The 16,175-nt window shown below is 41.2% G+C and overlaps 1 protein-coding gene across 1 annotated transcript in view; it reads right to left on the bottom strand.

The window, feature by feature from the left end:
• Positions 1–137: 137 nt before the first annotated feature.
• Positions 138–16,175, bottom strand: part of KDM1A (lysine demethylase 1A) — a 65,320-nt gene continuing 49,282 nt past the window's right edge. The window contains exons 10-20 of the mRNA XM_060089130.1: positions 14,538–14,680; positions 14,070–14,160; positions 12,730–12,864; positions 11,885–11,958; positions 10,980–11,091; positions 7,919–8,051; positions 5,944–6,131; positions 5,414–5,528; positions 3,591–3,718; positions 2,751–2,897; positions 138–1,870 (exon numbers count right to left, since the gene is read on the bottom strand). Coding sequence (XP_059945113.1) covers positions 1,685–1,870; positions 2,751–2,897; positions 3,591–3,718; positions 5,414–5,528; positions 5,944–6,131; positions 7,919–8,051; positions 10,980–11,091; positions 11,885–11,958; positions 12,730–12,864; positions 14,070–14,160; positions 14,538–14,680 — 1,452 coding nt within the window. The 3' untranslated portion in view covers positions 138–1,684. The remainder of the gene's footprint in view (positions 1,871–2,750; positions 2,898–3,590; positions 3,719–5,413; positions 5,529–5,943; positions 6,132–7,918; positions 8,052–10,979; positions 11,092–11,884; positions 11,959–12,729; positions 12,865–14,069; positions 14,161–14,537; positions 14,681–16,175) is intronic.

Here is a 16,175-nt window from a genome sequence, read left to right as displayed (position 1 = left end):
TCCCACGTGCCATGGAGCGGCTAGGCCCGTAAGCCATGGCCGCTGAGCCTGCGCATCCGGAGCCTGTGCTCCGCAACGGGAGAGGCCACAACAGTGAGAGGCCCGCGTACGGCAAAAAACAAACAAATAATCATCTGTGTTGTCTCCCAAGCTGCCTATGTCGTTTATTTAAAAAACAAAAACTCTTCAAAGACCACATGCCACTGGATCAGACACCCTAACCTCCTGAGGTAACAATATTCATGGGAAAGCTAGGATTCAAATATAGGTTGTGGTCCAAAGTCAATATACTTTCTACTACATGCTCTTCTCACCTTTACATCATAGTCACACCACTTGCCCTGATCCTGGCGTGCAAATTTCTCCCATGGTTGTCACTCATGCCAGGACAAGGGAAAAAGCCCTCTCCATCTTCATCTTCCAGTCAGACCACCAATGTAATGTCCCTTAAATCTTACTAAGAATAAAATCTCATTTAAACTAATTATAGGGAAGAATTGACTAACGGGAGTAAAATCCAACTTCCAGAAGCAGATTATGTACATAACTTACAGTAACATAGTCTGTTAGGAACCCTTTGGAAGAAAAAGGCACCATTCCCTTTTTGTAAAAATGTTTTAGCCTTACATGGCAGAAAGGACTTTGCAAATGTGATTAAGGATTTTGAGGTGGGAGAGAGATCTGGGTGGGCCTTAAATGAAATCACTAGTATCCTTATAAGAGGGAGAATAAGATCTGACTACGGAACAAGAGAAGGTGATGATGGAAGCAGGGATTGGAGTAATGTGCTTTTAAGATGGAGGAAGGGGCCACAAGCCAAGGAATACAGTCACTAGAAGCTGAAAGAGGCAAGGAAATGGAATCTTCCTTCAGAGTCTGCTATGATAATTTGTTACAGCAGCAACAGGAAATTTCCACTATGTTACCTAAACCCTTGATCTCCTTAAACTTTTATATCAATACCTTGGACAGAAGTGGAAAGTTAGCACATACCCATGGAGGGAATCTAGGGGAATAAAGCCAGAATGGTCTGCCAGAGGCCCACCCAAACTTTGTGTCAAGGCTTGTGTCTTATCTTGAAAATTCAGTTTCCTAATATCCATATGCTTGACCTGCAGCTTCCTACCCCTGGCACATGGTCACCCCACAATCCCAATGGGGAAGTCTAGCCCCACAGACCAGGAAGCCCTTTGCTTCTATGGGAACCCCCCTCAATCCTGTCTTCTGACCAGACCAAACCATTTTCTCCTTTATATAAACATCCTCTTTATTTAAACATGGATAAAAACTGGCATTTTCAAAGGAGTAACACCCCTGCCTTACATATAACTCAAAACCTAAGGGGAAACAAAAAGATAAGACTAATTTTCTATGAAGTTTTATTCTCAAAATATAAAAAACCACCACACACAAAGAGACTAAGATGTTCTCTCGCAGCACTTGCTTGCCTCAGTCCTAATGAAGAACACAGACTCCCACACTAATGGACAAGTGCCTCCCTAGCTCTAAGTCACTTAAAGGAGGCAACCTCCTTGGCCACCTGACCACCAGGAGCTCTAGCAGTTGATCTGGAGCCCAGATGCCAGGGTGAGTTTCTCAGTGGAATCTAATATTGCTAGAAGAGCTTTGCTTATGCAGCAAAAAACACAAACACATCGGCCTCTTCCCTTAGAACACATCCATCTCACATGCTCGGGGACTGCTGTGCAGGGACGCCTGGTGTGGCCTGGCGAGGCAGGGTATACATGGCCCCCAAGAACTGGTCTGCAATCCTTCCTGCTTCTCTGAGCCCACTCAGCAGAGCACCATGGACCGTGGCTGGGTAGTTACGGATTGTATGTTCTCCAGCAAAGAAGAGTCGTGGAATAGGCTATTGCAGGAAAAAAAATTAGAGAAAATCAGCAGGCTGCAAATATGCCTTATTGTTGTGTTTGAACTGCCAAATTCCTGTTGGCTTTTGAGGGCTCACTACCTGCCCTCCCCACCCCATTACTGGTCCATCATTCTCCCAAAAAGGGTCTCCCTTATCAGCAGGCATTTTCCTAGAACAAACAGAAGTAGAAATGGGGCAATAAAACTCAGCCCAGCCTTAGTTCTAGGGTGATGCTTAACTGCATCTGTGCTTATTTATCGGTTTAATTCTGGGGGAATTGTAGAGCTTCCTTTGTAGAGCTTCCTTCCAGTTGTAGAGCTTCCTTTGCCTAATGTATCTCCTACTAGAGGTGTGGTGTTCCCGACTACTCTGAACCAGAGAGAACACAGCACTTGTTCTCATTCTGGAACAGTTTGGCCTCTCAGCTTAGAGCAGGCCTTACCACAAGGTCCTGAGAAACCCTGACTACTCATAAAGACGTTAGGTTATTTCTCAGGGGCATGTCCTGGAGGCCCCGAAGTAATTGGGATCCTGCAACAATCCTACGAGCCAGTTCAAAATGGGGCACAATTAAAGATGGTTTTGTTTTTGTTTTTTAGGAACAAAAATCTGAATAAGGAAACAGTAATTGGTTTTTACTCTGGACTCTTGCATTCTGAACACAGACTGTCTAGACTGACGAGGCCAACATGTAACGAATTAGACACAAACAATATTGCTCTTCCCTTTCCCTCTGCTCTTGGTTATCTGAAAGGGTCCAAGGGTCTAAGACTGACTAAAATCTAAAAAGAAAACCAGTGGCACTATTTTTACCCTGAAATCCTGGGATACTGGCCTGTTTCCAAATAAGCCCAGGTATAGTTTGCCAGTTTCTCACCTGTGGGGCACCTGGAATTGAGGGGCCAGGAGTGATTGGCTGAGCCATTAGGTCATAGTCATTTCCAGATGATCCTGCGGCTACATAGGAATAGGAGCCCCGGGCCCAGGGATCAGCACGCCAGCGAGACACCACTGTTTCCTTGGGCTAAAGGAGAAACCATGAGTGGAAGTTATTACTGGACACCAGGGACAAGTCAGTCATTTCTGAAAGGTGGAAAAGCTGTGATGGGTGGGGATACAAGAGAGAGAAAGGCAACAGACGCGAAGAGTTAGCCAAGTGATGAATGCTGCTGCTATAAAATAAAAAAAATGCCTTCAGGCTGCAAGGAAGCCTCCAGATTGCCTTCTTAGCTATGAATCCAGAGATCTACCCAGGGATTGATCTCTATTCCCTTTTAAAATTCACATGAAGCATTAATATGCCTTCTCTCAAAGGAATCATAAGGGGCTTAAAAGTGTTCAGTGGACCTAAAGAAAGAATAACAGAAAAAAGTACCAAGAGATTCTCTTGAGACTTCCCTTGGGGAGTTGGCCACTTGGTCTGAAAGGTGGTTGGGGAATTGGGGGTGGGGATGATTCCACAAGTAGAGACAACAGACAACACAAGCAAAGAAATGCGGCAAATAGCCTTCTCAATCCCCTGGCCCATGTACTGGGGGCTTTTCTCAATCCCATACGTAGGGCATGAACTCTAAACATTAGCATTAATGTAAACCCAGCACACAATTCTGGCTGAAACTGTCCTGACCAAGAATCTATGCTGCAACTCGAGATACATCAAACCCTGCTTTAGTCTAAACCCCAGATCCTCACCTGCCCCGGCCCCTTACTTACTTACCTGGGGCACTGCACTGCTACCAAAAATCCCTTTGAGAATGGCCAGGCATCGGCCAACAATCACATCATCACTTATGTTTTCCATGATGCCAGCAGCTTCTCCTGCCACTAGTGCCAATAGTATTGGAGCTAGAGAAACAGAAAGGACAATTCCAGGGTTTTCCTACAGACTTTTCTCAAGTACCTCCTTATCAGGTCTCACATTATTCTTGGCTGTTTGAAATCTGATGACCAATAGACAGACATGCACCACTCATGCTAGACACATGTTTCTGAGCCAGCAACTTGAATCCTATCCCCAGAAGGGTGCTGGCAAACCACAGTGAAGTGTGACTCATGTACTTCACTGCTTATAACCTGGCAGAATACAAAAGTCCTGAAGATGTAACTTCAGATCTTGCTATCCAGTGTCCCTATATTTAGGCACAGAATTCTGAGACATCTCCATGACCAGGGCTGCATCCTCTTAGCTGTCATCCCAGGCCCTTCCATACTCATCATCACCCTTACTCACCCATTTCGTGACTCTGTGTGCAACAGGCTTATGTGATAGCCACAGTACTAGATGCTAGGGATATAAAAACCATAAACTAGACTATATACTCCAAAGATCAACAACAACAAAAATAATCATAGAGATAATTACGAACTGTGATAAAAGCTATGAAAACACAGAATACAGAGAAAAGAATACAAGGACATAATTTCATTTGAGGCAGTGGGAATACATGTGTCCTGGAAAGTCTCTGTGAAATAGTGACACTTGGGCCAAGCCCTGAAGCTGCGTAGAGTATGCCACGTTGGGAAGGAAGAGAAGGAGGAAAATAAAGGCGCCCCAGGCCCAGGGCACAGCGCAATGCAGAGGCCCCAAAGGAGAAGACAGCATCGTACATTTTAGGATTCCAGGAGGGCAGACAAATGTGCCTGGAGGCTGGGGAGGGCATGGACAATGAAGAAGCTGAGTAGAAAAGAAGGGTTAGATTATTCAGCCTTCATGATGGCCACGATAATGAAAGCCATCAAAAGAAAGAAGTGGGGATAGCAGTCAGTGGTAACTGGCAATTGAACAGGTATGAGGTAAGAGTGGCCTGGACTGGGAGGTAGGCAGTGGGAAAGAAGTAAACAGGTCTGAGAGAGAGAGTGAGGCCCTGACAGGACTTGATGGCCTAGATCAGGAGAGAGGAAGAGCGTTCAGCTGTTGTTGGAAACAACGTGCTCAGGGAGCACATGGCTCCTCTAAGGAGTCAGTGGCCCTGGCCCTGTGAAGGATGTTCAGTGCCAGACAATGAGGAGTGATGGGAAGAACCACGTGTCAGTCAAACCGGTTAACTGATGTGTCTGCACTGTCAAGGCCAGGCCTCCTGACTGCTGCAAAGGAGAATGTCTTACATCCTTTTCTTGGAAAGAGGTAAGATCTAAATAGACTTCTTTAAAAAAAAAAGCTCCATATAGAACTAAGAGCAACCCAATTACAGAAGAATGTAAAACAGGAGGTAGGAGTTTGATAAATACATTCTAGGGAAAGTGATCAAAGATTCAGGGGCAAGTCAGATACAAAAGTCTGAGAATGAGGAATACAAGTTTTCCTTTCCAGGAAGCTTCCCTGGGCCTGACCCCCTGGCTGAGCTGATTTCTTCTTCTCTGTCTTCTCTGGCAGTGCCCTGGGCTTTCACTCTCACTCCTCTACTTCCTGCCCCATTCTGAGGCTGCCAGCCTCCTTACTGTATCCCCCACTAGGCTGTGAGCTCCTTGAAGGCAGGTATAATATTCCTAATTCTCTACTCCTATAAGGATGTAAAAAGATTAAAACTAGAAAGCCATTACCTTTATAGAGGTTCCAGAAGAGGAAGAGCTCACCCCTGCTGGCAGTCGTACTGCCAACATGTCCGAACAAATTGACACTTGGATCCCAGAATACGCGGTCAAAACACAACACGACCTATTGTAAAAAAGGAGCGTATAAGCTGGTGACAGCACTCAGAGAAGATGGCTTTAAGCACAGCTGTGCCTCAACAGGAAGTACTTCTTCCTCAGACCTTACTAAATAAGTTCCTTCTAATCTACTCTCAGTATAAGCCTAGAAATCCCTATTATAAATGTACTACTTAGGAAGACATTTAGCACTCTCTTTTTATAGGCTTGGGTTTGAGAAGTGACCCCAGAAGACAGTCCTCATGGATACTTTATATATAATTAGGTACTAAAGTGAATGAACTGACAGGCCTCACCCTGGTATCAGAGTTGAGAGCACAGCAAAATGTTAAAAAACGCAAACCTCTCTCCTCTCTAAGTGGAGGGCAATCAGACTGGTATTTGTACACTGCGTATGTAGAGAGGTACCTAGGGCAAGTTACCTTGTTAAGGTTGCCAAATCCCATCCTTTGGACTGCAGATGTTTTCCACTCAGGAAGAGGTGGCACAAACTGAACAGCTGGTGGCTGCTGCTTCAACACACCCAAGGGAAGGGTACAGAGAACTGCATCACACTTATAAATAAACGTCTGGCTCGTGGAGCGGGTATTCACAGCTATCACTTCACATCCTAGACAGGTTAGAGGAAAAAGGCTTTATTGGTGATAAGGATGATACTGACAAGGGTATTGAACATTTAGCACACAGTAGAATCTACATGCTATCTCAGTTAATTCTTACTACAAGTCTGTGAAGTCAGTTCTGCTCATTTTCTACAAAAGAAAACTGAGGCAGAGGTGAAGTAACTTGTCTAAGGCCATACATGTAACAAGTGCCAGGATTTAAACCCAACAGTCAACTTCAGAGTTCTCGATCTCTACCACCATACTACCCCACCTTCCCGACTGATACACTGGGGATCTTTTGGACTAATAATAGGACCTTATCATATACCAAAGTTAAGTAAATTTAGACCATAATTAAGAGTAAAATGCCTATCCTGATAGAACCAATATCTCTCCACTGTGGTTAGGTGCTCACTAAGGACCAAAAGAAGAATGATATCAGAAGCCTGTGGTGCCGATCTAAGGGATGCAGCCTAAAACCACAGAGCATGCTATCCTTGAGAATACACAGTGATGCTTAGCTTGCCAGGATGTGAATGAGCTCAAAGCTGACCACAGAAAAGGTACTGAAAGTAAGTTAATGTCATTTTCCCTCATTTGTGTTCAATTTTTTCTTCAGTAAATGCCTCTTTACATAATTTCTGAAAAATACATAGATAGCTCAAAGTAAGTATGAGAGCTCCATACATGCCCATTTTCTGTGGCCACAGAACTAGGGAAAATCACACAAAAGCTAGTCTCACTGTTCTCCACCTGCCTGCAAATGGCTATTTAAGGCTGTAGATCTTCTCAACACCAGCAGCTAGAAGCTGCCTCTGAAGGGAAAACTAAAATAAAAAACTGTTTCGCTAGGGGCTTCCCTGGTGGCGCAGTGGCTGAGAGCCCTCATGACGATGCAGGGGACATGGGTTTGTGCCCCGGTCCGGGATGATCCCACATGCCGCGGAGCGGCTAGGCCCGTGAGCCATGGCCGCTGAGCCTGCGCTCCGCAACGGGAGAGGCCAAAACAGTGAGAGGCCTGAGTACTGAAAAACCAAAACCCAAACCAAAAAACCCAAACTGTTTCACTGGTTGTTAAAAAAATTATCTGTGGTGATCTCAGCAACTCTAGAAAAGAGGCCATGGAGGGCAAGACTGGTGGCCACATCTCCACTAGTCATGAGAGCCCTTAGAGAGGGGGGGATGACTAGCTTTCTTAAGGAGTTCAAGACTATTAATTCCTAAGGTGGGTGGATGATGGGCTCTCTGCACTCCATGTGAAATGTACTCTGAAAGCAGCAATAATGAGCACAGAGCCTACTGCCATAGGAATCACAGGGCAATTCCATCTCTGAAATCAACCTATCAGCAAAACTGCTCCCAGAACGAGAAACCAGCCTAAGCAGTTAGCCCACCTGAATAGGAAAAGCCAAAAACCAAGATGCAGATGGTGAAATACAAGGGGTGGGTCCCACTGGAGCCCTAGGGGCCCAAATCCTGCTATTTAAGAGCATACTTAGCAAAATTAGATCCAAACTCCCTGGCTGTTTACTATAATACCAAACTAATATGCACAAACTGGAGACTCTAAAAATTGCCCCAATTTTCTGGTTTATACTATGATGGGGTCAGAGCCTCTAAAGGCTCTACAGCCTCAGTACTTTTGTAAATGCAAAATTTTAAATTCAGGAATCATAGTTTATGAGACATTCTATCAGAAAATGTACCTAAAATTTTTTCTGTAGGTCAAACTCAACAAAAGATCAGTACCATGTTTCAAAGTAAGAGATTTATCTTACCAGTAAAGACGTACCTGAAGCTGTGTAGCGAACCTGCCGAACTGCTGTATTCAGTTTAATGTCCAGGCCTTCTGCTAACGCCACAGGCACACATGAGTAGCCATTCCTCACTGTCAGGTGGCTGCCAGTAAACTCAAAGTCATCATCCTAAAGAAGACAGAAAAGGACATATTTTCACACTTTCTTAATCTAACTTATGCCATTTATATTGAGTCCTATAAAATAACACTGAAAAAACACCAGCTTGTGGAGAGTCAATATTCTACGACAGAAATTAAAGAATAATCACTCAGTCTTCCACTACAGCTGCCCCAGGAAACTAAAGGGAAAACGGAAAAAATGCCACAATGTCGCTAATGGCTATCTCTGGGCAGTGAGATTAGGGCAGTTTCTTTTTTCCTGTGATAGACTTTTTATCATCACAGTCCTACACCACCAAGTCCAGACTACCCATGGCAGGCAGGAGAGGGAAGGAAGCTTATTCAGTAAATTCAGACGATACCATAAAAGTTTGTTTGGCTTTTGTATGCACTATAGATGTGGTAGGATATCGGATTCACCATCCTAATTACATTTTCTTCTACATAACAGCAAAATCAGTTTTTATGGCTTAAACTTACAGGTTTTAAAGTTGAGGAAGACTTCCAAAACTAAAGTTGGTCAAACCAGACGAAGGTAATCTAGGATTATAAAGACTCGTCCAAGATAATCCATAAAGAAGTCAAGATTTGGCCTGGAAGAATTCCCAAAATGATTTCATATCTTTGAATTTACTGAAACATTTTCCAAATAGAGAAAGTTTGGAAGGCTAGTTGATATTTCTAATTTCATGAAACTCCTGGGGAAAACATACCACGATTCTTAGGAATTAGATAAAAATATACTGGGCTGGCAGCACAACTCTCACTACTAAGTGACTGACTCATTTGTTCCCCATATGGATCAGTTCACATCACCTACATTCAAAATTTAATACGATTACAAATGAATACATATTGCAACATCAAATGATAGATCAGTGACTAGAGGTAATTTAGTATTTACATGAAAAACCATAAAGAAACTGGAAATTCTACAAGATTTGTACCATTAGCAAGTGCAATCCTTGCCATAATTCAAATTCTAAAGAATACCAGGACATAATCTGAAGATGAAGAAGTAAAAATAATTTTACTAGGAAAATGTATAAGGAAATGAAAATATGTAAGCAAAATATAATATTTACTTCTATACAATCTTAAGTCTGGCCAAAGTCTCAGATTTAGAGATTGGTCCATTCAGCATCTGAGAAACCTGGTGATTTCTCACCAGCTCAAGAGTAAATCACACTGAAAACACTTAAGAATAACTTAACAAAAGATGTGTAAGACTGGTACACTGAGAACTATAAAGTACTGCTGAGATAAATTAAAGGAAACCTAAATAAATGGAGAGAGATACCATGTTCAAGGATTAGAAGACTCACTATTGTTAAGATGACAATCCCAGAAGATATTTTTTTTGTAGAGACTGATAAGCTGATTCTAAAACTTTATAGATCTAAAATAGTCAAACCACTTTCAAAAAAGAACAAAGATGAAGAACTTACACCACCTGATTTCAAGATGTACTATAAAGCAAAAGTAATCAAGACAGTGTGACAGTGGCATATGGATAGACAGATATTGAATGGAAGAACTGATTTTCAACAAAGGTGCTAAAACAAATAAAGAAAAAAGATGGTGCTAGAATAGTTAATTAGATAACCATATGGAAAAATATGAACCCTACCTCACCTCTCACTATACACAAAGATTTAACTCAAAATGGGTCACAGACCTAACATAAGAGCCAAGCTCACAAAACTTCAGGAAGAAAACAGGAGAAAATTTTTGCAATCCCAGTTTAGACAAAGATTTTTCAGGACACAAAACGCACAAAGCCTAAAGAAAGAGTTGATAAACAGGACTTCATAAAATTTAAAACTTTTGCTCTTTGAAAGATACCATTTAGAAAATGAAAACGCCAGTTGTAGACTGGAAGAAAGTATTTTCAAAACATAAATCTGACAAAGGAACTGTATCCAGAATTTACAGACCATGATGAACTCTTACAAGAGGACAAACAACTGTTTTTTAAATTTAATTTTTTTAACTTTTTATCTTATACTGGAGTATAGTTGATTAACAATGTTGTGACAGATTTTTTTAAATAGGCAAAAGCTCTGAACAGACTTTTCGCCAAATAATTGACATGTGAATGGCCAATCAGCACATGAAAAGATGCTTCACGTTACTAGTCGTCACAGGAATGCAAATTAAAACCACAATGAAAAACTACTATACAACCATTAAAATGGTTAAAATTTTAAAAACTGGCGATACCAGGTGCTGGTGAGGTTATGGAGCAACTGGGGCTGGCATACACTACTGCTGATGAGAATGAGATGTGGAAAACCGTTTGGAAGTTTCTTATAAAGTTAAAAATCTACTTCCCGCAGACCCAAGAATTTTACTTCTAGATATTTACCCAAGAGAAAGACATGAACGTTCACAGTAGCTTCAATCATTTACAGCCCAAAACAAACAACCTAAATGTCTGTCCATGTATCAGTGAATGGGTACATTCTGCGGCCGTATCCATACAATGGATATGAATATTACTAAACAACAAAAAGAAACAAACTATTGATATACACAACAACAATGAATCTCAAAATCAAAAAAGGCACACACAAAAGGCTATATACTCTACAATTTACATGCAATTCTAGAAAAAGCAAAACTATAGTGACAGAAAGCAAATCAGTGGTTGCGTAGGGCCAGGAGCAGGTGGGCTGGGGACTGACTGCAAAGGGACAAGAGAACTTTTCAGGGTGACAGAAATGTTCTGTATCTTAATTGAGGGTGTGGTGGTTCATGACTATGTAAGTCTGGCAAAACATCAAATTGCTCACTTAAAATAGGTGAGTGTTATTGAATATAAATTATGTCTTAATAAAGCTGTTTAAAAACACACATACAAACAAATTAACAGTTTCTCTTAGGAGCCCTCTCAAAGACATGTGCAACAAAATACGTGGTAAGGGAATTTTACCTGATCCCAATGTTTAAGGGAAAGTGTAGAGAGAGGTGTGGCATTAGCAAATTCAAGATTTGCAAAATGCCAGTCAAGTATTTGTCTGTCTCTTGACGAGAGATACACATCACTGCAAAATGAGAACAAAGGAGCACAAGGTTATTAAAGGACATTACTACGATTCTCAATGGGCTGATGTGGATGATCTCAGTGGGATTATGCCTTATGTGAAGAAATTCTAAGTCAAAAAGCAGGACCGTATCTGTTTTATTAAGCCCTTTATTCCTGCTGCCTAGAGCAGGCCAAGCTTACTGCATAAAGCAAAGGCCTGACTGTAATTCCGGGGGAAAAAAAGTCTTTATACTGTTACCTTGCAATATAAAAGCTTACTTAAAAAAATTTTTTTGTTTTATATTTTGAATAAAGCATGGACTTTTTTTTTTTTTTTAAGCAAGAATGGGTAGCATCCCTGACTACAGAAAAGAGTAGATGTATGTAGAGGCCGGATGCAACATGCAGCACACTGTCACCATGTAAGAGTTCACTATCAAAAACCGAATGGAAATAAAGTGTAATACTTTCCTAGTCCCCAGAATTATAAGAGTTTAAAGCAATACCACCTTCTACGCCACTCAAAGACAATTTTCATTCATGTATCAAATCTTATGGGAAAAGGCTATCTTTTAAAAAAAGATACCTAGATTCAAGTATCTAGGACACCGTTACACATTAAAATATAAGAGCAGAGGATTAAGGAACCTGACAAATAGTCCTATGTGCACAGATACCTTCCATTCATTAAGCAATTTACAATACATTCACTGAACATAAATAAAAGCCCAGGGTGCTTTGTAATTTTTTTTAAAAAATCTAACAGAAGGAACAGTAAAAGCTATCTTTCTGAGCGTTTGTGCTTTCCTTACCTTGGAGGATTGGCTTCCAATTCTTGAAGTTTTTCTTCTAGCTTTCCTTGTGTTTCAGCTAATTCATCATATTCCTGATAAAATTAAGAGAACTGGGTTGATCTTGATGGGTCAGAGATCCACCTAGTTATTTATACCACAAGGTGTAAGGCCTGGACCATATCCCTGTTTAGGTCAATCTACAAGTGTGCCTCAGCTGAAGGCTGGAGGTTGGGTCAGGGCTCAGGGATGGTTGCTCTTGGAGACAAGTTACAATGTTAGCCTAGAATTAAGACTGAGGGTGGTGGGGGTGGGGAGGTGGGGAGGATGCAGAAGGAAGAAATAAAGAAACATACTAGTATGCTACACAGTAAGGATGAAAAAGAATAGTGACTACCACTTTTGGTGCGTTTACTGTGTCCCTAGCATGGAATAAGCACTTCAGACCCCCTACAAGTGAGGGAGTACTAACACTACGTCACAGATGAGGTGACTAAGGAGTCTAAGGTCACATGGCTAGGAGATACTAAGTTAGGGATTTCAACCAGTTTGACTCCATTCAATAACTCTGAAGTCCATGTTCATTATCATTATTATAAATTGTCAGAGATAAACTATGACAGAGGGCTAAACTGAGATGTAGGTAAGCTAAAGGATGACACTGTGGAAACAGGCAGGAATTCTGCAGAAAAAGCAGACAAAATTAACCCATTAAGTTCCCACAGCTCCTGTGTACCAAACCTTCTTCTTCCTACTACAGGCACCTGTGATTGGCTAGTGGCTCTCTCTTTTCCAAAGTTTCCCGGATCTATACTATTTCTTAGGATTCCAAGTAAAAATCAATGAGGCATGTATGTATACCATACCTTGCATAAGGCAGTTAGATCCCTGTGTTTGCTTTTCACTAAGAACTCAGCAGTGATATCTCTGGGTGGCTTGACTTCAGATGCTTCTTTGTATTGCTGATGGAGTTCTTTAATTTTCTCTTTTAAATTTACCATCTAAGAGGGAAAAATACAAATTTACCATTCCAGACAGTAATTCATCGTCAAAGCATGTACTTTGGTTCCTCCCCTAAACTGCTATTATACCAAAACAGTGTTATACTGCAAGGTCTATGGAATTCTTAAATACCTCTTCCAAATCATGACATTTAAAAAAATTTTTTTTAATGACATTTTAAAACAGGAAAAAATCCTATATGGCTCAACATAGAGGTATCATATCACTATCAGATAAGTAGGATTGGCTCTGTCTTCCAAAACAAATGGGAGAACTAGGAATGTCCCATTAATAAAAATATATAATTAATTAAAAATTAACTACCAGGAAAAACAAACTGTCTCCAATTAAACTTATTGCTTCGGGAAACAAATTGTCATGATTTGTTTTTTAAATATGTAAAAGGTCAAATCATCACACAAAGAACCTTAAAGAACCATTCCCAATGTTAGTTTTTTCGGATTTCTGGTGGTGCTACACAAGACTAGGGTGAAGGTTAAAGCTTGAGACTGGGAGCTTCACACCAGCTGGCCATGTTCTAGCCACTCTTCTCACTTCATCCATACCACAATCCATGAAGAAGGTGTGCCAGAGACCTCTTCATTTGACAAGATGAAGAAATGAGGTACAGTGAGAGAATGAGGCAAGAGTCCAGTCACAAGATGCACCCAGATTTTGCATCATAAAGCCCCCAAGTTTGCAGCTGGCAGGATGAGGAGAAACAAATGGTTTCCCAGTCTGGAGCTGGGGCTCTGGAAGGTGGCATAAACAAAGGCCCCCTTATAGGTACCATTGGGGAATATCCCCATATTGGCACCTCAAGTGAAATAATTATGCCAATGAATTATGGTACTGGCTGCTGACATGTTGTCTTCATCAGTGGGAACTTAACCCCAGCACAGCTGATCTCCCTCTCATCCTAGACTTCAGCAGAGGGCACTAGGCCAGCTTTGCAACAGTCAACAGCAACCTGACACAGGAAAGATCTATTTCCCCCAGCAACAATTTACCAATAATGCCATACTGAAAGACTGACAGATAAAACAGTGCCTTTTGCTAGTCATTATTTTCTTAACAATAATGAGCTGTGCAGACTTTCTCTCCCATGGAGAAAAAAAATCAGAAATGCTTTTAAATTTCTAAATTAAAGGCCTTTTCCCCGTACTGATGCATCTTCAGCTATGAAAAAAATATAAAATTTCACCTTATTAAGAAGTTCTTTCAGTTCCTCCTGAGTTTTCACTATCTTCTTCCAATGTTCAATCTGCTCATCTTTGACATGCTTTTCTTGTAACCTGAAGAGACAATATATATGCTCGGGCCATACAGCCAGCCTTGTTGAGTAAGACAGGTGCCCATCAGAAACATTTGATGGCATCAAGGCCCTCTAAAATTTCTAATACTTTGGAATAAGAAAGTTGGCTGGTGGCAAATTATTTTCTAGGCTATGTTAAATACAGTTAATTCAATACCATAAAAGACATGAATTTTACAATCGAGAGAGCCTTAAGGATCATGTAATTATTTTAAATAGGTTTACTTTTGGATTTAACTATTTCACAAGAAAATAAGTGAAAACTAGCTCAAATAAGATCTGATGAAAACTTTAAACATTAAATAGCAAATCTATAAATGGAATCTATAATACAACAAGCGGTATCAAAGTACTTACTGAATGACAACTTCCAATGCCTGGCCAAGGGACACAGGCTTATTATTGAGGACATTGAAGTCTAGTTGATGACTAAGGTAAGATGTAGCTTCTAGCAACCGGTTAAACTCTTGCTCTACCATTTCATCTTTCTCTTTAGGAACCTGAAAATTTGAAGTATGGCAGAGTTGGTCCTTACACGACTAAACATAATCATCCATGAAAACACAAATGCTCTACAGTTTAAAAGGTCAAAATATGTATCTCAAAGGGGAAACCTTTGAGGACAATGATTCAAACTGTCTTTTCTATGAAGTGGTCAATTCCATTAAATGAGACATGAAATGTTTCAGCCCAGATATTTTCCTATTCTCATGATTTTGCCCTCAGAGCTGGGGCTCTACCTCTATTAACAGCCACAGGATTCACACTGGTGCTGAGTGAAGTCATGTGGAGCACAAGGTGCCCTGGAGTTGACATGCACTGAGATAAGCTGGGCTGACATGCAGACAACACACTGGAGAAGTCCCAGAGAACAAAGACTATGTCAACACGCCTGAGCACCTTCCAGAATAAGGACAGGATGAAAAAATAAGAAGCCCAAGGTATCTGCTTCCCCTCAAAGACGACAATTTCAGGTTAGGAGTAGGGAAGAGAGAAGTGAAATTCATGGCTATTAATAAGAACACAACAGCATCTTAATTCTTTCTCAGAGTAATAGTGTTTTACGGCACCAATTAAGTTCAGAGTTGAATATCCAATGCTCTTAGACTATGAGTGACTGAGGTACCAGGTCCGGCTCACTACTCTGGAGTAAGAGAACAGATTGCAAAGCAGATCATCAAGCTGCAAGACCATGCTCCTAATCCCTGCTGTGCCCCTACCTAGTGATACCATCAGCTAGCTGACACAAATTCCTCTGCTACTGCTTAATTCAGCCCCGAAGTAAACTGTATCTACAATCCTATTGCTGAATTCATGGGAATAGCGAGAAGGAAAAAGCATGTCTAAGGCGAGCATCTCTTGCCCTAAAAAGCTAGGCATCGGGACCTCCCTGGTGGTCCAGTGGTTAAGACTCCGTGCTCCCAATGCAGGGGGCCTGGGTTCAATCCCTGGTCAGGGAACTAGATCCCGCATGCCGTAACAAAAGATCCCACACGCGGCAACGAAGAGCCCGCGTGCCACAACTAAGAGCCGGCACAGCCAAATAAATACATTTTTAAAAAAAAAGAAAAAGAAAAAGCTAGGCATCAACTGAGAAACGGGATTCAAAATTTGGATTTTCACTTTACTATCAACCTAAAATTGGTAACAAGAAAACAAAACATGAAAGTAAGTCCTAATAATCACTAAGGCTGAGGAAGAATGATCTACAACTAGAGGTAACTATTACGGACAAGATCGTCCCAGTAAAACTCTGCTTCTCGTCTGCAGCTCCTTCAGTCTTGCCCTTCCCAATTCAATGGAGGCTTTCGAAGCACTAGCCTCTGCCCCTTCACTGATGAGTCACACAGCAACTCTTATCAGATGAGCCATGGTACAGCAAGAAAGAATATGGTGAGAAGTATAATCTGCACCAAAACAAAGGGAAAAGGACTGCAACTCTCCTTTGGAACTGTAAATTATGACAAGACGCTATAACTAATTCAATCAAAATAA

The sequence above is a fragment of the Mesoplodon densirostris genome, chromosome 2 (genome assembly GCF_025265405.1).
Source record: "Mesoplodon densirostris isolate mMesDen1 chromosome 2, mMesDen1 primary haplotype, whole genome shotgun sequence".
NCBI classification, from domain to species: Eukaryota; Metazoa; Chordata; class Mammalia; order Artiodactyla; family Ziphiidae; genus Mesoplodon; species Mesoplodon densirostris.
The sequence above is the reverse complement of the archived record's forward strand: the minus strand, read 5'-3'. Positions and strand labels throughout refer to the sequence as shown.